We start from the raw sequence: 21,410 nt of genomic DNA, 5'->3' as shown, positions 1-21,410 counted from the left end.
AAAATGTAGCAGTTGAATCTGTTGATGAAAAAATGTATATCGATATCGATGGTAATGTTTTTTCTACTAATTAAATGAGTCAATATTCAACTGAAGATTTTGAAGATTATGAGAGTGATTATGATACCGAGAGTTTGCATTCAAACGATAGTTATGGCACCGAGAGTTGGTGTTCAAATGATAGTTATGAAAGTATAGATGATTCTGAAAGTATCGAAGATGAATTTCCGTTTAAGTAAAGTTTTACTTTATAAATATGAATAGTTTACTCGATTTTGAGCCTCTTGAATTCCATGATTCTCCATATGACAAATTTGAGAATTGTCCTTATGGTGAAAGACGGGATTAAACACAGAGTCAAAAGCCTATAAACAATGTATATTCTGTGATTATCTTCTAATTAATGATAATCAAAAATATAAAAAGGAAAATAATTATTTTAGATTTACACCAAAAATGAATTACTTTACAAGATTGATTAGAGAAATGAATGTAAAGTACGAGGGTGATAACACACCTTTCCTTACAAAGGAAGAAACTGAACGTATTAGAGAAATGTTCAAAGGATTGTTGTTATATATTATTCATGGATGTGATTTTCAGGGAAATATCAACACAAGATATTGCATAAATAAAATAATGGATTATCTTGAAATTAAACCTGAACTTAGGATAAAATATAGAATTTCGAAAAAAGCCAATAATAAATTAAATAACCTGTTTTCCAAATATATAAATGAATGATTTTTTACCCATTTGGGAAAATAAGATAAAATTTGACAACCATAAAAATCTCCCAAATTCATTAAGATGCCTCATAGTTGGTTCAAGTGGATGTGGAAAAACCTGCTTACTTTTAAAGATGCTCCTCACTCCCAACTTTTTAGATTATGATAATTTAATAATTTTCACAAAGTCGAGTTTTCAACCAGAGTATCAACTACTCTCACAAGGTTTTAATGCTGGTGTTCAAAAAGAAGATATAATCGGTTAATTTAAACTTCAAAAAAACCAAAATGATTTCAACATTGAAGATATAATACAACTATTTTGTGATACACAGAGATGTAAAAAGAAATCAAAACCGATAACTTGTATTCTGAGTGATAATACGGATGATATACCGTCTCCCCAAGATTTGGATAAATCCAAAAAGAACCTCGTTATCTTTGATGATTGTGTTAATGAGAGAAACCAAATGGTAATGGACAGCTACTGCACAAGAGGGAGACATTCTTCTTGTAATTGTATTTATCTTAGTCAATCGTACTTTCAGCTTCCTCGCCGTTCCATCAGAAACAATGCTAATACTTTTATTTTATTCAAGTTAAATTCAATAGATATAAACAATTTTTGGAGAGACAATTGTTCTACATTATGTAGTAAAAAGGAATTTGGGGATTACATGAAACACACGACTGAAAAATATAAATATATTGTTGTGAAACAAGATGAGATATTAAATGATATTTTTCAATAAATAAATGGATGCGAAAGAAAGAGCAAGAAGATTTAGGGAACATCAAGAGTTGGTTTCAAAAGTTGTAAAACAGCAGGAAGACATAAAGAAGAAACGCAGACAGAAACTAACGGGCGAAGAAGCATTTGAAAGAAAACAAGAGAAATTTTTTAAACCACTTTTAAAAACTTCCCAAGAAAAAATGAAAGATGTTTCCACAGTTTCCACAGTAGAATATACTCCTAAAAAACTTCAAATGTTAAAAGATTTCAGTCAAATGACGGAGGAAGAATTAGAGCATATTGGAGAATTAGAATATCATGATGAAGAATTATTTCAACAACTGGAAGAGATTAATCAACCCCCTGATTATATTGTGAATGCTGTTCAAAACAATGAATATTCAGCGGATTCAAAAACCAAAGCAGGACTCATTCCAACAGAGCAATCAGCAATATTTCATCTTGTTCAAGAAAAGGTATTGATATTTAATGATGAATTAAGGTTCTTAGGTTCTGCTCAACCCCCTGTTAAACTAACTCCGAGATTAATGTTTCTTCTCACAAAAGATGGAAGACAAGGTTCAACTGTGAGGGATGAATCAAAGTATATTGATAAACCATTGGATATGGAAAATAATGATGATAGAGTATATATTGATCTGCTGAACACTCTAAATTATAAGGTTATTCTTTCTGGGAAAAGTAGGAAGAATGAGAAGGAGAAACACATTATTCAGGCTTTAAGTATCCTTGTTCAGGTGTTAGTTTTCTTCCAAATGACCCATCGCAATTAGTTAATAGACTGTTATTGTTGTTAGGCAGTAAGAAGGCTGGAAATAACAATTGTTTTAATGAAGCATCAGCCATTTTAGACCAGTTGATGAACATAAAAATAATTAATAAATATCAATATAAAGACATTTTATCTCATATTAAATAAGATGAGAAGCACAATCCTTAGTTTCAATTTCACAACAAGCGACCACACATCTTCATTCTCATACCCACTACAACTTGACACAACAAAAGAATATGAGGCATCTTTATTGTCCATGGAAACTTAGAATACCTTATTTAATATAACCGAGAAAAATGACAAGTTTAGTTATAATCCAGGAAGTGGATACAAAACGATAACAGTCTCACCCGGAGCATATGAGATTTCTCAAATATCTTCCGAAATTGCTCGTCTTATGAAAGAACAGGGTGATGAACCAAAAAATATTGTTATAAACATTCAAAAACATACTTCAAAATCAACGATTAAAGTTAAAAAATAACTACAAGGTTGATTTCACAATTGATAATTCATTTAGAGAGTTATTGGGTTTCTCCTCAAAAAAGATTGAAACTAATGGGACGTTTTACAGTGATAATGTCATTCAAATATCCTCAGGAATAAATTCAGTGTTAATTCACTGTGATTTGATTGATGGTGCTTATAATGATGGAAAAAAAACAAATACAATATTTTCATTCAGCGCATACTCAATCCCAATTGGTTATAAATTCAATATGGAACCTAAAAATTTGGTTTATCTCCCTGTGTCAGGAAAAACCATACACAGAGTAAATTTTAGGATAACCGACCAAGATAATCGTGTGATTTCTTTTAATGGAGAAGTTATATCTGTCAGAATTCACCTACGTGAAGTTTTCCAATAAATAAATACGATGGTTATTGTGAGGAAACACGAGTTGGGAAAATATAAAATAATTACAGGGGATGGGATGTTCCTTTCCCCATACTGCAAGGGTGAAGGTATGTATCTTGGTAGAGGATACTATAAACCTAAGAGACAAAGGGGTGTTGGGCATCAATTTAGAGGAGATGGGATAATTGATACTCTCATGGGTATTGGTTCAACTATTCTTAAACATGAAGATCTAATTGGTTCAACTGCTTCTGCTGTGGGAAATGTAGCAGGTGCTGTAAAGAGTATAAAAGATGCCCAGAAGGAATCTCATAAATTACAAGCAATAAAAGAAATTAAGAAAGGCAAAACTCAGTTGTCCCCCCAAGAACGACAGAAAATAATTCAAATACTTGGATCAGGGTTTCAAAAGTTTTAACATCTTTTTTTCCTAAATAAATACAAGTATGGAAGCAATTGATAGTATCTATGATTTGGATGATACTATTATTATCTCAAACTCCACTAAAAAAGAAGATTACTTCAAGGTAAATGCAATAACTGGAACAGACTGGAATACGAATGGTACAAAAAGTTTTGAAATAAATAATCAACAAACCTATTTGAATCTCTCCGAAAGTTTCCTGTTGTGTAAATTTAAATTCACTAAAGCTGGGAATAACACAAACGCTACACTTGTAAATGATTTCTTCTGGAAAATGTTTGATAGTGTGCGTTTGTATATTGGAACACAAGAAGTTGAAGCGGTTGATTATGTCTCTGCTGTATCTGAAATGATAAAATTTACACTCTATACATTCAGCGATAGAATGGGAAAGGGGTCTGTCGAAGGTTTTATTCCTGATATGTCAACGGGAACAAACACAGACCCTGGATATACTCAAAGGAAAGGAATGTATAATGATGATACAAAAGCAGAAAATAGTTTTACTGTGGCAGTTCCTCTTAAAGGTATATTTGGATTTTGTGATCATGATAAAGTTCTGTATGGTCTTAAAATTAGATTTCAACTACAAAGGAATGATAATGAAAATCGATTGCTTTTTGGTGTTGCTAGTGCTTTTGGTGATCAGAATAAATTTGTAATTGAGGAGATGAGTTGGTATATCAGTGAATATACTCCTAATCTTAAAACAGAAGAGATGTTGAATCGAAGACTTAACTCAAAGAAACCACTCAGTGTGTCATACCTCAAAAGAAGATGTCAACACGTTAAACTCAATCAAACTACTTACACGTGGAATTTGGGTGTTCTGGAAGGAAAGCCACGATATCTGTGGATCATTTTTAAAAAGCCAGATGGTGATACTGCGACTGATAAGAATAATGCATTGAGTGATAATGCTGAGGTGAAACAACTGCTGCTTTCTCTAGATGGAACATTTTACCTACGAGATAGATTGGAAATTTATTGGGAAAAATGATTTTGCTGAAGCATACAAGTCTTACCAAAAGGTGTGTGAAAGTAATGGAAATAAAGAACCTATTTTGGATATGACAGCATTTAAAAGTTTGTATACAATCTATGCTTGACCTGAGCGCTCAAAAGGAAACTATAAAGTCTAATCGAGTGGATACTTCCCTATACATTGAAAGAGGAGAGAGTGAAGAAGTTGATACATATTGTTTGCTTTTGGAAGAAACAGAATTGCAGATTAATACAGATAATGGTGTGATGATTAGTCTCACATAATTTTTTGTTAAATAAATGAGTGGCAAAGTACCAACTGGGGTATATGTTAATCAAATCAATCTTCATAAACTATCATCTTGTGTTCAAAATCAAAAGCCTTGTACGATTAACGTTAATACAATTCAGAGAAAAGGAGCAGTAAGAATTGATGTTTTTCTCACAAGAGAACAGGTTAAAATCTTGAATGACACTGGCTCACTTAAAATTAAAATGACAAAACCAATGTTGAAAAAATATTCAATAAGAGAGACGAGTGGAGGATTTCTCCCATTTCTAATTCCTTTATTTGCTGGTTTAAGTGCGGTTGGAGCATTGACGGGTGGTATTTCAACAGCGGTGAAAACTTGCCAACGAAAGGAAGGCTCAACTCCAGGCTCATAAAGAATTGGAAAGACATAACAAAGAGTTGGAGAAACAAATTAGTGGAAGTGGTGTAATTGTAGATTTTGCTGAAAAACTTGAAGGTCTGCCTGATAAAGCGAGATTGTTAGTTGGAGATATGCTTTCTTCGATAGCACAAGCAGGTGTAAAATTAACGAAAAGAGGTTATGGATTATATCTTTCTAATAAATAAATGAGCATTGATGAGTGGTTGAAAGAATTTGGAAAGAATACAACATCAAATTTACAACTTGTCAAATATTGTAAGAAATTAAAAATTCATAATGTGGTTATTTGTATGAGAGATGAATTAACAAATGTGCCGAAACATACAAAGAATATTATTATGAACTTAGAAGATAATAATGGGAACGGTTCTCATTGGGTTTGTATTTTTAATAGTCAAGACAAATATTATTTTGATAGTTTTGGTCTTCCGCCACCTGTTGAAGTCATAAAATTCTTACAGAATGGTGTTTATCAAACATTTCAAGTCCAAGAATTAAATTCCAAGTGTTGTGGTCAATTATGCCTATATGTGTTATTTCAACTCAACAAAAATAAAAAATTTTATGATATTATTTTTAATCTAATATAAATGACTTATGTTGGTAAAGATGGTTCTATCTTTGGTGTATCTCAAGAACTGGATATTGATTTATCAAATTATTACACAAAGGCACAGGCTGAACGACATAAATATAATATAACCAAAAATATTAACATGAAAAATGCTTATAAATTAAAAAATTATCCAACCCCAACTGAAGCGAATGACTTGGTGAGATTAAGTGATTTATCACAATATATATACTTAAATAAAACGGCTGTGTATTCCAAAGATACAGAAGTGTTGATATTATCTCCAGGTCATACAGAATTCACAGTTCGAATTAAAATAAATTTTTATGAAGAAGGGCGTATCGTTTGCATGAGAATAGAACAATGGGGGTATGATATGAATGATTTAGGGTATAATTGGTCATTTAAAATTAACCTCGAAGACCTGGAACAATTAAATCAGTCTCGTAAGGAAGAATATTATCCACTTGGTATCGAGAATGAGTTTTGTGGGGCCACGATTAGTAAACAACAAATAAAAGAATTTAATAAGGGTAAATATAATAATGGTTTTGCCCTTGTTTATCTCATGAAAACAGAAAAAACAGGATTATATATAATAAGTAAGGAAATACAAAATGATTTAACTATGGGAAGATGGGGAGGTGTTTCGTGCCATAATATTATTCTAACATATATTTCTAATACATAAATGACAGCAAGAAGGCTTCAAGAAAATTATCATTTCTGTGTCCAAGCATACCTTCAAGAAAAGGGTATTCGGTATTTTAATAAATATGTTCTACAACATAAGAATGAGGTATTTTCAATAAAAGATTGGCATTATGCTGATGTTGATAAACCGACAACTTTAGATTTAATTAGAATGTTAAATAATGAAAAAATTATAAAGTTAAGAAAAGGTAATTCAAAAGAAATTTTATTGGTTTCCTGTTGTAAAAAAAATTATTTTGGATACAGGAATAACAAGAAATCCTGATGAATATATGTATAATATTCTATGGGGTGTAAGCGATTCAAGGATAGTAAGGGATGAGGAAGGAGTTGAAGAAGAGAGGGAAGAGGAGGAAAAGGAGAAGAGGGAGAAGAAAGAGGAGGAAAAAGAGAAGAGAGAGAAGGAGGAGAGGGAGAAGAGAGAGAGGGAAGAAAGAGAGAAGAGAGAGAGGGAGGAGAGGGAGAAGAAAGAGAAGGAGAGGGAGGAGAGGGAGAAGAAAGAGAAGGAGGAAAAAGAGAAGAGAGAGAAGGAGGAGAGGGAGGAAAGAGCGAGACAAAATAAATATCAAAATATGGAAACCAGTGAGATTAAAAAAAGATTAGGGGTATTACAGAAAATAACTCAACCCACCGAGGAGGAAAACAAAGAATTGACAAGTCTATTTGCAATACTTTCGACAAGACTATTGACATCGACAAGATATGGATTTTAATTCAAGTTTTTCATTTTTTTTTTTTCTTAAATAAATGGGGGAGAGAGTGAAGGCATTTCTCAGGATTCTTTATGTTTTAAAAATTAAGATTCAAATGTGCATGTTGGAAACTAAAAAGGTTTTTGCACTCTGCAGGAATTTTTCTCATAAATAAATGAGTTATTGTCTCAAATGTAAAAAGAAAACTAATACTAAAAATATTTCATATATTAAAAGTAAAAATAACAGGGTTATACAAAAAGGTATATGTTCGGTGTGTGGTTCAAAAAAAAATCAATTTATCTCCCAACACAAACTAGGAGGAGATATACAAAAGTTTTTATCAGGAAGTAAATTTACAACTACTGGAATACTAGGGAATTACATCTTCCAGGGTATTCTTTCTGTGGTCCAGGCACAAACTTGGATAAAAGATTAGATGAGGCAGACAATCCTAAATCCTGGAGTCGGCCTATCAATAGAGTTGATGAAGTGTGCATGAGACACGATATTGATTATGGGAATACCACAACGTTGGAAGAAAAGCATGAAGCCGATAGAGAAATGTTGTATAATTTGTCTCTGATACAAAAATCCAACCTTGAGAGAAAAAGTTGATCGGTTCATTGTGAAGAAGATGATCAGTGCTAAATTGAAACTTGGACTTGGAAATTCAAAAACTTATAGGCTCTAATGATGCCATTAAGACTGAAGAGCAATTAGCTGATGAATTACATAAACCAATATTCACAAAGTTTCAGAGAAGGAAAGTTTATTCCAAGGAAGTAGATTATATCTGGTCTGTTGATTTGATTGAACTCAATAATGATAAGGGGTACAAGTATGCTTTAACCGTTATTGATTTGAGGAGTAGATATGCGTGGGTTGTACCATTAAAAACAAAACAGGTAATACTCTTATGTTAGCCTTCCAACAGATATTTAATAAAAGTAAGAGAAAACCTAAAAATTGTGGACTGATGAGGGTAGGGAGTTTTATAACAAGACATTTATGAATTTTCTAAAAAATAACAGTATTACATTATACAGTACCTTTAATGAAGGGAAGGCAGTTGTTGTTGAATGTTTTAATCGTACCTAAAAGAGAGACTATATAAAAAATTCACACAACTCGGTTCACAACAATGGTCATCTTTTATTCAGGATATTGTGGATAAGTATAATGACACGATTCACACGTCAACAAATATGAAGCCATCAGAAACATTTACAAAATTAAAATATGAAAAAGAGATTAATGTCAGAAAACCTAAGTTCAAAGTTGGTGATATCGTAAGAATATATAGGTGGAAATCTCATTTTGAAAAGGGTTTTACTAAACGATGGACGAAAGAACTTTTTAAAATTGTTGATGTAATAGATACGGTTCCTTGGACTTATAAGATATATGATTTGGAAGGGGAAGAGATTTTAGGTTCATTTTATTCACAGGAATTACAAAAGACAAAACTAAGCAGATAATACCCATGGGAGCAATGGGTTGTCCCTTCACTCCCTCCTTCTATACACCTTTGTGGACACTGGAGGGCCAAGTCCGAGGTGTATAACAGTATATAATGTGTGTCAAGGGGTGGACGTTTTTAGATCTGTGAACCCCAAACGCAGAATCCTCAACTGAATAGTCAAGGCTTAACTTTTGTTTGTTGGTGTGTGTGTGTGTGTGTGTGTGTGTGTGTGTGTGTGTGTGTGTGTGTGTGTGTGTGTGTGTGTGTGTGTGTGTGTGTGTGTGTGTGTGTGTGTGTGTGTGTGTGTGTGTGCAATGGGAGCAATGGGTTGGCGCTTCACTCCCTCCTACTATACACCGTTGTGGACACTCGAGGGCCAAGTCCGAGGTGTATAACAGTATATAATGTGTGTGCAATGGGAGCAATGGGTTGGCGCTTCACTCCCTCCTACTACACACCATTGTGGACACTCGAGGGCCAAGTCCGAGGTGTATAACAGTATATAATGTGTGTGCAATGGGAGCAATGGGTTGGCGCTTCACTCCCTCCTACTATACACCATTGTGGACACTCGAGGGCCAAGTCCGAGGTGTATAACAGTATATAATGTGTGTCAAGGGGTGGACGTTCTTAGATTTGTGAACCCCAAACACAGAATCCTCAACTGAATAGCCAAGGCTTAACTTTGTTTGGTGTGTGTGTGTGTGCGCGTGCGTGCGTGCGTGCGTGCGTGCGTGCGTGCGTGCGTGCGTGCGTGCGTGCGTGCGTGCGTGTGTGTGTCCCAACCCTCACATTCAAAATCTCAACCCCAACCCTCACATTCAAAATCTCAACCCCAACTCAATCCTCGCCCAACACAATGTCTTTTTCAAAATGAGATTTCCACCTATATATATATATTTTTTACGTTTTTTTTTTTCTTCTTCCAATTCTGTCTTTTAAGGCTTTCAGGTTTGATGACGTAGAAAGGGGGAGTAAGCCTGCACTTTCTTCCCAGAACGAACAATGTATATTTTTTGTTTTTTTCTCTTCTTCCAATTCTGTCTTTTAAGGCTTTCAGGTTTGATGACGTAAAAAGGGGGAGTAAGCCTGCACTTTCTTCCCAGAACTTTCTTGATCTTGCTCCCATCAAGCACCATCCGACAAAGAACTACATCGATAGGTTTAGATCCCAAAGAGTGATCGCAACTCCAAAAGTCTCCAAAATATAAATAAATAAATAAAATAATAATAATAATAATAAATAAATAAATAAATAAATAAATAAATAAATAAAAGTACCCAAAAAAGTTTCAAGTGTCCAACATAAACCCAACTTTCCAAGTCTTCAAGGTATAACCACATTCCCGTTGAGTTTCCAAGATATGTATCACATTGTGAGTTATCAATCCAGAACCCACATTTCAAGTATTCAAAGTAAAACCAACTTACAAAGTCTCTTAAGGATAACTCATTTACTGATTTTTTTTAAAATTTGTGAGTCTCCAAGGTAGGACCCATATTTAGAACCATCTTGGCAGAACCCTTTTCCTGAGTCTCCAAGGTAGTTATTTAAACCATCAAGGCAGAACTCATTTACTGATTTTTTTCAAAATTTGTGAGCCTCCAAGGTAGGCCCCATATTTAGAACCATCTTGGCAGAACCCTTTTCCTGAGTCTCCAAGGTAGTTATTTAAACCATCAAGGCAGAACTCATTTACTGATTTTTTCAAAATTTGTGAGTCTCCAAGGTAGGCCCCATATTTAGAACCATCTTGGCAGAACCCTTTTCCTGAGTCTCCAAGGTAGTTATTTAAACCATCAAGGCAGAACTCATTTACTGATTTTTTCAAAATTTGTGAGTCTCCAAGGTAGGCCCCATATTTAGAACCATCTTGGCAGAACCCTTTTCCTGAGTCTCCAAGGTAGTTATTTAAACCATCAAGGCAGAACTCATTTACTGATTTTTTTCAAAAATTGTGAGTCTCAAAGGTAAAACTTGTATTCTGGCTCATCAAGGTATAACTTGTTCAGTGGGTATTGTCTTGATAACTCACAATGAGTACTATTGCTGTAAAACTCTTTTTCAGGATTTTGCTGGTCTCCAAGGTATAACTCTTTGGTTGGGTCATCAAGGACGAACTCGTTCTGTAGGTCTTGGTCGCTCATAAGGTCTTCAACCAAGCCAACAATTTCCCCCCAAGTTGTAGCAAAAGCAGTATTTTCATTTCATATTTCAGACACAATTTCCTGTGAGAGAAAATAATAATGTATTAATTAAGTTATTTAATTATTAAACGAGTCGATGTTTAAAAGGAACTAAAAATAGGAAAATAAAATCTTACCTCAATGGATAAGAGGTTTGAATCCAGTTCATCAACTTGAAGGTTTAGTTCCATACAAGTCAGAGAGTTCCAAGGGACCCCAAAGTCATCCCACTCAAGGTCTTGCTCGTTCTGTCGGTCTTGGTCGCTCATAAGGTCTACAACGAAGCCAACAATTTCACCCCAAGTTGTGGCAAAATCGTTATTTTCATGTTGCATTTCAGATACAATTTCCTGTGAGAGAAAATAATAATGTATTAATTAAGTTATTTAATTATTAAACGAGTCGATGTTTAAAAGGAACTAAAAATAGGAAAATAAAATCTTACCTCAATGGATAAGAGGTTTGAATCCAGTTCATCAACTTGAAGGTTTAGTTCCATACAAGTCAGAGAGTTCCAGGCAAGCACACAGCACACCATCACCAGCAAAAAAAAAAAATGTTTAAAATGGAGCCTGGGCTTGAGGCTTTTATAGGGAAAGACTGTTGGGTGTGGTTTCCTGTGGAAATTCCCTGGTGGAATTTCATAGCATGCTGGAAACCATTTCATAACATGGAAACCATAGAAACTGAAACATGCTGAAATTTTCTAGTGATTTCTTTGTGAGTCAGAGATGAACTGGAAATGATGTAAGAGTAGGTGGGCGGGGCTTAGGAAAAGTGGGCGTGGCTTATAAAAATACCTCATGAAAAGTGGGCGGGGCTTAGCAAAAGTGGGCGGGGCTTAGGAAAAGTGGGCGGGGCTTAACAAAAATAACCTGTGGCTCAGGAGGTGGTCAGATGAGATCATTAAGAGAAGTTTATCATTTCGTAATGGCACAAAAGGGGTATCTTAAAAAATATAAAGATTCAAATGTTTTGTTTTTCAATATTTTAGATGGGGATTATTGTGCAAAGAAAATTAAACTATTGAAGGAATTTGAGAATGAACAAATGTTTATAGGTTCAATGAGTGAGCTAAACAATATGCATTGGTTATTTGATAAAGAGTGCCCCGAGGCTTAGACGTTTCAGATATTTCTTTAGAATCACCTTTAACAAATCTTTATCTTGTTGTATGGGTTATTTGATAAAGAGTGTCCCGGGGCTTAGACGTTTCAGATATTTCTTTAGAATCACCTTTAACAAATCTTTATCTTGTTGCATGGGTTATTTGAATAGAGAGCCCCTAAGTTAAAAGGGGAGACAAATAAATATACCTTGGGCTAAAAAGGGGATTTATTTTTTTAGGGGAAAAAAAAGAAAAATTTCATGGCTGAAAATCCCCCATTCATTTACATGGGGAAAAGTGAGCCAGAACCAGTATTCTTTCCCTACTTGTGCTATTAGATTTCCCTACAAAAACGAAAAAAAACCCAAAAACCGGCAATATTTTGGAACCCCATGATCCAGCAATTTTTGTAACCCTTTCATTGCACAGGCCTTCTGAAAACTTAATTTTCGCATGTGCAATTATTTGGCAGGAAAAACCTGGCCCCACGGAAGTGGAATTGCACAACCACCAAACGCAAGCCGAGGAAGTGGTGCGTACGTCCTATTCAGCATCACCGTGCAGTGCTCTTTAGTTTTGTGCACATAACTGTGTTTGTGCATTACCCCCTGGATCACAATCATGTCAAGAAGGCCTTCAACATCTGGACAAGTTAATGGTGCTTCGAAAAGGAAGCATTTATCGCTCAGCATCAAGCAAAAAGTGGAGTTATTGCGGAAGCATGAAATGGGTGTTTCAGTGAAACGCCTTAGTGAGGAGTACGGCATTGGTACGTCGACAGTCTACGATCTAAAGAAACAAAAGGAGCAGATATTACAATTTTATGGTGAGAGTGATGTACCCAAGCTAATGGACAAGAGGAAAACGTTACATCAGTCGAAGACCACTGACGTCGACAATGTTTTGATGGAGTGGATCAGGCAGCGCCGTTCGGAGAATCTTCCCTTGGATCGTACAATAATCATGATACTTTCACAACGAGCGAAAACCTTTCACAACGAATTAGGCCTTACGTCATCGTGCGAATATTCATCTGGGTGGTTCAACAAATTCCAGAAGAGACGTGGGCTACGTTTGCTTTTAAGGTCTCTGGTGAATCCTTTGCCAGACAAGCCAACGAAGGAGGAGCATTTGGTAAGTGAACACATTTTATATACTGGCAAATACTACCCATCGCTTCGCTGATGGGAATACTAAGAAAGGGGAAAGAGTAGAGAGGGGGGAGGGAGAGAGAGAGAGTGGGGTGGGAAAGAGAGAGGAGGGAGAGGGTGTGAGGACAGGTGTGGGAGTGAGGAGGGAGTTTGAGGAAGGAGGGGTGAGGGAGCGAGGAAGAAGGGGGAGCGAGGAGGGGTGGGGGAAGGGATGTCAGCATGAGGGGAATGGAAGGCAGCATGAGGGGAGAGGAAGGGTAGGCAGCGTGAGGGGAGGGGAAAGGGAGGCAGCGTTACCGGGGTGAAAGTGCTTTCAATCGTCGATTGCTAAAGTGAACTTGTTGCAGTTGCAGCTTTGGTTTCTTTGAATCCGCATTCCCAACCATCACTAAACACCCCAAGGAAATAGACACCGTCCAGAGATAAACACCACCCGGACACATCTGGAGACAAACACTGTCTGGAGATAAACACCACCCGGACAAGTCCAGAAGCGAATACAATCCTGAGATAAACACCATCCAGACATGTCCGGAGATGACCACCGTCCTGACATGTCCAGAGTATCAAATAATGTGCGAATACAATTCTCTGGACGTTTATAATCATTACAGCTGAAATGTGATGAGCTCTAGAATCTCTTAATGTGATACAAGCAATCGATAATCACTTTCCAAGCCAGTGCACTCATATTAAACACAGTCCAGAGATTAATGGAATGTCAAACGATGTCCGAATGGGACAAATGTACACTTTTTTCTTTTTTTTTGGCAGTCAGAACTGTTACTTCGATCAATTCCACACTTTAAATTTTTTAAAGCGGCTCAGGTTAAGAGATTCTAGAGCTCATCTCATGTATGGAAATTAAATAAAGCCACAAATACCTGAAAAAGCTCAGTGTCAAACAATGTCCGAATTGGGCAAATGAACACTTTTAGCAGTCGCAACTGCTGCTGAGGTCAATTCCGCAGTTTAAATTTTGAAATTCGGCTCTGGTTAAGAGATTCTCGAGCTTATCACATGAGCGAAAATGAAATAAAGCCGTGAGAACTGGCATCTCTGGCCGTTTATAAGCATCACGATGTATCCAGCAATTCGTAGGTGTAATGATCAGGCATTTGATATGAGTGAGGAAAGTGAAAAAACAAAATTAATGAGTGCTTTATCGTTAAGAAACCATTGCGACCTGTTCCAAGTCAAGGCATTGTTGAGTAGACCGAACAAGATGGCAAATCAAATCCCAGCAAGCTGACAGAGGGCTGACAAGGATAACCCCTTGATAAAGGAAAATTAAATAAGGCTGTAAATTATCTTCAAAAGGGGTATTCAAATTAACCCAAATACCCACTTTTCATCCATGCACTCCCTAGGAGTTCCCTTAGTATGCACGCAAAGTTTGGGGCCGCTAGGTTCCATGTTTTTGGAGTTATGGAGGAAATACACTGACAGGCTGACACAAACTGACATTTATTATGACATTTTTACGGATCCAGGGTTCAAGTTTGAACACGAGGGGAAGTACTCAGGTTTCTCCTGAACACTCGGTCCTGAGGCCAGTGGGCATGAATAAGTTTGTGCTCCGGTGGGTTGCTAAGCAACCATGAGTGCCGATTGGTACTGCCAATCTGGCAGGGTTACACTACCTCGCATGATACCTTACGGGGTGGATAACCGCACCGGGGGGGGGGGGGTCTCATGCCCTCAATGGGTACTTCAATTAAGTCACCGGATCAGGTGCAGCTGATTGGAGCTGCCAAGTATGCACCGGCTAACAAGAGCAAATTTGTGGGAGAAAACTTCTGGGCTAAATTGCTTGCAGACTGTGCTGGACCAATGGACCAACCAAGAATGCAGGGAAAAGACGCTGCAAGCTAGGTACATTTTAAACACAGGTTTATTTATAACAAGAGAATGCAAATATTTACAAAAACACAACAAAGTATACAGTGGAGACTTGTACCGATATAACAAACTTACACACTCTTAATCTATACCAAGACAGGTGCCGTCAGAAACATACCCAGAGGAAAGTAACAGAGCAAGAGAGTGTATGAGGTGTTGGCGACCTCTTTTGTACCTGGCGAGGCCGACAGGCCCATGCTTCCCAGTCGCTTCGGAGGGGGAGGAGGGGAGGAAAACTGAAGACGTTTAAGGTGCATGGTCGGAGGAGGTGCAATGAAATGCAGATGAGGTGCAGAGAAGGAAAAATGTAAAAGGTGCGTGTCTGTGAGGTCACTCTGAAAAGAAAGGTTGTCAGGACTTGCCCTCGCTGATTTATCTTTTATGTCCATAGCAAACGAGATAGAAGACAATAGACAGAATGTTAGAAGATCGCTTAATAGTGAAGTTTAATTAAGTATGTAAATGTAACTGTGTTTCGGATTGCCCGAATTGATGTGTTCAGCACGACACTTGGAATGCTCACTCGCCCAGCGCTCTACTCTGCCTGCTCAGCTCTGCGCTCCATCCCATGCCGTCCCGCTGACCTCGCCAAAAGCAGATGTGTCTATCTCTCTAACAACCCAGAATCACTACAACTCCTTAACAGGGTATTTTATAGACGTCTGATGAGAGAGGACTCCAAAGTTGCATCAGGACAGTCGGTAGGTGTTTCCCAGTGCACCCAATGGTGCACGAATGCTTCTTCAAATATTTTCGTGACCCCTACAAGGGCGCAATGCCAGAAATGGCCTCATTCGCCTATGAACTTGACCGCGCGAAGGAGCTCCGAGGTTAAAATGTATTACGGGTTTCTGGGGGTGCTTTCCCGCCACGAACATGCACTAAACACCAAATGGAAGCCATAATTGAGCGGATCACTGGGGCTATCCATGCGATGTTGAATTCGCATGGATAGCCATGTGTTTAATTTGCATGAATTCACATTAAAAAGTATGCATGAGATGGGATTCTCATGCATACTTGCGCTTCAGGTTACATGCCAGAACGTTCCAAACACAAGCATCTGTAATGGTATGTGGTGTCAATTGTTCGCTGATATCTTCAAAGGACAGTGGTGGGCATCTGTGGTGGTAACTGTGGTCGCAGCATTTGTAGCGGTTGTGTGAGGTGGTTGAAGCATCGTAATGGTTATGGTGAGGTGGTTGAAGCGTTGCAGCAGTTTTGGTGAGGTAAGTGAGCTTGAATTGATGTTGGGATTTTTATAAGGGCGTTTTGATGGTTGTAGAAATTTTGTAGCATTGTGGTTTGAGTGAAGGTCTGACTTGATGGTCAGTTCAGGAATGGCGCGATGTTTGAATGAGATTTTGGCAGCATATGCTAATGAGCTGTCTCTTGTTACTATGTGGGTATGCATGCATAAAAGGAGGATTGTGTGAGCTGTCTCTTGTTACTATGCGGGCATGCATGCGTGGAGGATCGTGTGTGCAGCCAAGTAAATCAGATAGATAGAGTATGGAAATAAAGATCTGCCGAAAAGCCATCACAAGGAATTTTATCCCATAAATCCACTAGATATAAGGGAAGGGAGATCTAAAACAAATATGAACTAGAACGGGCACTCAGTCGAGCGCATACCTTCGCCAACGCTACATTTGCCCCCCCCCCCCCCAGAAACCATTGATTGTGAGGGTATTTAATCCCATACCACATCTGCCATCTCATATGTGTTATGATGGCTTAAAAACATTAAATTTCCTGCTGTTTGACACTGATTCACGTACATTGTACAATTTCTGTATGAACTCCCTGACCTTTTTGGGTGTCGGTGTCAAGTCAATCTGATGACAACTGGTCACATTATAAGAAATCAAATTTTACACATCACAGGATAGGGAATTGAATTCAAAACATTTTGAATCTACTTTCATGCAAATTGTATAAGAATTGACCGCGTTATGATAATAAAGGTCGTTGACCCCCCTGACCTTTGACTCAAACCGCTAACAAAGGTAATGACGTCATTGTGTCATATCGTATATCACAAGATTGGGCAGTGAATTCACAACATTTTGGCATTGGTTGCATGCAAATTGGATAAAAATCGACCGCACGATGGCAAAATGACGATTTTGACCTTTTCATGACCTCGACCTTGACCTTTCTACTCTTAATTTTGTAATTGGTATTAGAGTGTGGGGAACAGAACAGTCAACATTTTGGTGTTGGTTTCATGCAAATCGGATAAGAATTGACCGTATTATGACTAAAACCGCACATTTTGCAATGTCGTGACACCCCCTGACCTTTGACTCCCAACCGCGAATAAGGGTTATGACGTCATTGTGTCATGTCACATATCTTAAGATGGGGCATTGAATTCTGAACATTTTGGCATAAGTTGCATGCAAATTGGATACAAATTGACCGCGCTATGGTAAAAAGACGATTTTGACCTTTTCATGACCTTGACCTTGACCTTTGACCCGATCGCTCCCAAAATCTAATCAAATGGTCCTCGGATAATAACCAATCATCCCACCAAATTTGCTGCGATTCGGTTCAATACTTTTGGAATTATGCGAATAACAAACAAACACACATATTCACAAATAAATAAATACACAGCGATCAAAACATAACCTTCGCAACAAAGTTTGCAAAGGTAATGAAATAACTGCCTTGGGACCGCAATATGTTATTGTTTTTTTCATTATTATCATTATTATTATTATTATTATTATTTGTACACAATGTCGGAACTCGTATAAGAGCCAAAACACAGAACGTACAACAAGGGGAGCAGGAGACAAGAGGGGCGGGAGAAGGAAGCACAAAGCAGTGTGGAACAGAGACATGAGGATATCTGTGGAAGGGAGAGGGATGGAGTGGGGTACACGGCGTAAACAAGATGGATACTACAAGGACTTTCAGGTACTTGCACTACAGGGACTTTCAGGAAGGAAAGCAGGGAATTTGAAGGAGGTGGGTTTGGGGTGGATTAACTGGGGTAGAAAAGATCATGGTTCTGGATGGGGAAGGATAAGAGATGGTGGTGAACAGCTGTTTTGAAGACCTCGAGGGAAGAGTGGGATTGAAGAGAGTGTGGGAGTTTGTTCCAAAGATGGGGAAATGGGAGAATTAAGGAGTGAAGGTGAGTAGTGATTCTTGATTTCGGTAGTTTTACCAGAAGGGGGTTGCTGGCAGACTTTGAGCACTCTGCAGAAATATGGGGGGGGGGGGTACATATTGTAGACAGCGAAAGTCTGGTGTTGGCGTAGTGGTTAGGGTAGCGGCTTGGGATCCAAAAGGTCCTGAGTTCAAGCCCCGTTGGCCGCTTGAATTAATACACACCAGGAGGTTGACTCAGCCTGTCATCCTTCCGAGGTCGGCGAAGTGAGTACCAGTGTACTGGGCCCGGTGTATGCCCCAGTTAGAATAGGTGTACCATATCCCTGTGTTGTAAGAGGCGACCAGGGTTGCGTCAGGAAGGGCATCTGGCGTAAAACCTGTGCCAAATCATTATGCGGATCATAACGGATGATCCGCTGTGGCAACCCCTAACGGGAGCAGCCAAAAGAAGAAGAAGAGATATTGTAGACAGCGCAGTGGGGGGAGGGGCGAGGCTGGAGAGGAAGGAGACATTAGAAGGCAAAAAGACCACTGACCTCTCTGCAGTGAGAGAGTGAGAGACCCAAATACTGAGCCTCATCGCGGAAGATACCAACGATCCTAAATGCCTTGGTTTCCACAGCTTGAAGCTGAGAAAGGTGAGAGGTGGGAGCACCAGCTCAGAGGGTAGAGAAGTACTCCATCAGGCTTCAGATGAAAGCTTTGCATGTGGTCTGGAGCTCAGGTGGGCCGAGGAAGGACTTTGCACGATAGAGGATGCCCAGTCGGTGACTGGGTTTGAAGGCCAGCTTGGAAATGTGGCTTTCCCAGGAAAGATCATGGCAGATAGTGAGACCCAGAAGCTTGAAAGAAAGGACTTCTTCAAGAGGATTGTTGGGAAAGTTAATGGGGGTGGGGGGAGGGGGGGTTCAGATGGTCCTTGAGGAGAAAAATAGTGAGAGTTTGAAATTTGAAAGGATTGAAAGACATATTTCAAGTGTTGGACCAGCTTGTGATTTTATCCAGATCTGCAGAGAGTGAAGAGGCTGATAGAGAACTTGCCGAACTTGCCGATCTGAGAGATAACAGATTGTACAGTAGAGGGTAGAGTCGTCAGCAAAGAGATGGAGGATTTTACAGAGAGTCGGAGAGATCATTGATGAAAACGAGAAAAAGCACTGGGCCCAGAACACTGCCTTGAGGAACTCCAGCCGAGACAGGAAGAGGGGATGAGAGAATTCCATGAAGGGCCACACATTGGCTGTGACAGGAGAGGAAGTCTGCGAGCCATGAGAGGAGATGGCCTTGGAAGAGATGGCATAAGAGATGGTGATGGCATAAGAAGAGAGTTTGGTGAGCAGGGCAGGGTGCCAGACCAAATCGAAACCACACAATACGTCGAGGGAGATGGCTCTGATCTCATGTCTGGCATTGAGGATCTCCATCCATTGTTGGGAAAGCAGAAGCAGCATGTCTCGGCTAGAGTGACCTGGTCTGAATCCAACTTGATGATCAGAAATGAAGCCACTGGAGAAGAGGAAGGATTTAATGTCTGAAGTGATGATGGATTCCATAACCTTGCTGATGATTGGGAGAGGACTGATCGGTCTGTCATTGCAGGGATCTGTTTTTGCACCTTTTCTTTGCAGAGCGGTAATGTTTGCTGATTTCCAAGCAAGTGGCAGATGACCTTGATAAAATAAGAGGGTGAATAGGACAGAGAGAGGGTGAACAAGAACAGCAGAGCAGGTTTTAAGGACATGTGGGCTGATGCCGTCTGGACCGGTTGCAGAATCAGAGTCGAGGTTTGACAACAAAATCTCCACCTTGTCGAGAGAAAAGGACACATAGTCCAGGGACAGCTGGGTGTGACTGGGTAAGGTGGGTACAGAAAGCGATGAGTTTGGGACACAAGATTTAGAAGCAAACACTGAGCATTCAGTCTTCTCGCATGCATTGTTAGCTGTGCAGTCATTTGAGGTAAGGGAGGGGATGGAGGGGGAACAAACACCAGAAACATACTTAACTCGACACCACCAGGATTTGGAGGATGGAGACAGGTTTGAGAATTCAGACTTGAGATTAGAGAGATGCTGTTTCCTGGCTCTTCTGAGGGTAGACACACACATGTTATTAGTTTTGTGCAAGGAATTTGTTTTGAGATTGCCTCAATTGGATTTGCCTTCTATGAAGCGAAGGCAAGTTGTTTCAGGACAACTGCCTCGCCACAAGCTTTAGTGTACCATGGGCAGGAGGAAGGGTATGACAATTGAAGATGAGATGGGATAAATTTGTGCATGAGAGAGCAAATTTCTTTGAAAGAATTCCCAGGATGAGTTGATGTCGGAGAAAGTAGCAATGGGAGACTAGTCTAGAAGTTTGATCGCTGCTTGAAGTCCTTGCCAGTTGGCCTGAGTTCCATGCCAGACTCGTCAGTGCTGAGGTGGTTCCTTAATAACAGCCAGAGAAATGACCACTTTAACAAGCATATGGTCAGATGACCCGATTGGAGCAGAGAAGAACAGCAGATATTTTCTGGGAAATTGGTCAAAATCAGATCCAGAAGAGATGGAGTTCCGTTGGTTGAGATCCGGGTTGGGAAGTTGACCGAGTGAGTCAGTCCCAATGAGTCGTAGAAGTCTTTTGCTAAAGTGCCATGGCAGGTGAGGGAGGTACCCATACCCAGCCAACTGGCATGATGACAATTGAAGTCACCACATATGAGGAAGAGAGAGAGTTGAGATGAGAGGATAGAAGTTGGTCCATGTTTTCGGTGAGCCAGGTGTAAATGGAGTCATCACTGTTTGGTGCACGGTACAACACACATATAAACATCAGGTGGGAGTGGAGGGGAAGCCGTAGCCAAAGGTATTCCTTGTGGTGTGGTGGAGTGAGGGCAGTGCAATGAGAGTGGGGAATAGAGTCTTTGATGAAGGGAGCAACTCCGCCACCATGACGAGGCTCAGGTCTGTCATACCAGAGGAGGGAGTAACCAGGGAGAGATACTTGGGAGTCAGAGATGTCTTGTACGATGAAAGTTTCTGTTAAGCAGATTATGTCTGGTTTGTCAGTGGCAACCTGTATGGAAAGATCTGTCAGGTTTGAGCAAAGGCCTGGATGTTTGAGGTCCACACTGTTGAGGAAGAGGGAGGGGAGAAGGCTTTGGGTGTAGGGAGGGTAGGACGAGGGACAAGGGGGGGGTGGGGAGGTAAGGAGAGTTGCTCACTATGTCTCTTCGAAAGGACCGTTTAGAAAACCCCAGTATCCACTTTCTCAACAATCCTCTGGAAGAAGTCCTTTCTTTCAAGCTT

The 21,410-nt window shown here is 39.1% G+C and overlaps 1 protein-coding gene across 4 annotated transcripts in view; it reads left to right on the top strand.

Moving 5' to 3' along the window:
- The window catches only part of LOC147033614 (uncharacterized), a 104,754-nt gene that overhangs the window by 33,988 nt on the left and 49,356 nt on the right, over nucleotides 1-21,410 (top strand). Inside the window, exon 1 of one of the 4 annotated variants that reach the window (XM_085857270.1) lies at nucleotides 11,647-13,072. The exons of the other annotated variants lie outside the window; for them this stretch is intronic. Coding sequence (XP_085713396.1) covers nucleotides 12,560-13,072 — 513 coding nt within the window. The 5' untranslated portion in view covers nucleotides 11,647-12,559. Of the gene's footprint in view, nucleotides 1-11,646; nucleotides 13,073-21,410 lie in introns of those variants that run through there. 4 annotated transcript variants of the gene reach the window in all.

The sequence above is a fragment of the Eptatretus burgeri genome, chromosome 2 (assembly GCF_056783735.1).
Source record: "Eptatretus burgeri isolate ZD-2024b chromosome 2, Ebu_testis_v1, whole genome shotgun sequence".
NCBI lineage: Eukaryota > Metazoa > Chordata > Myxini > Myxiniformes > Myxinidae > Eptatretus > Eptatretus burgeri.
This window is presented reverse-complemented; position numbering and strand designations above follow the sequence as displayed.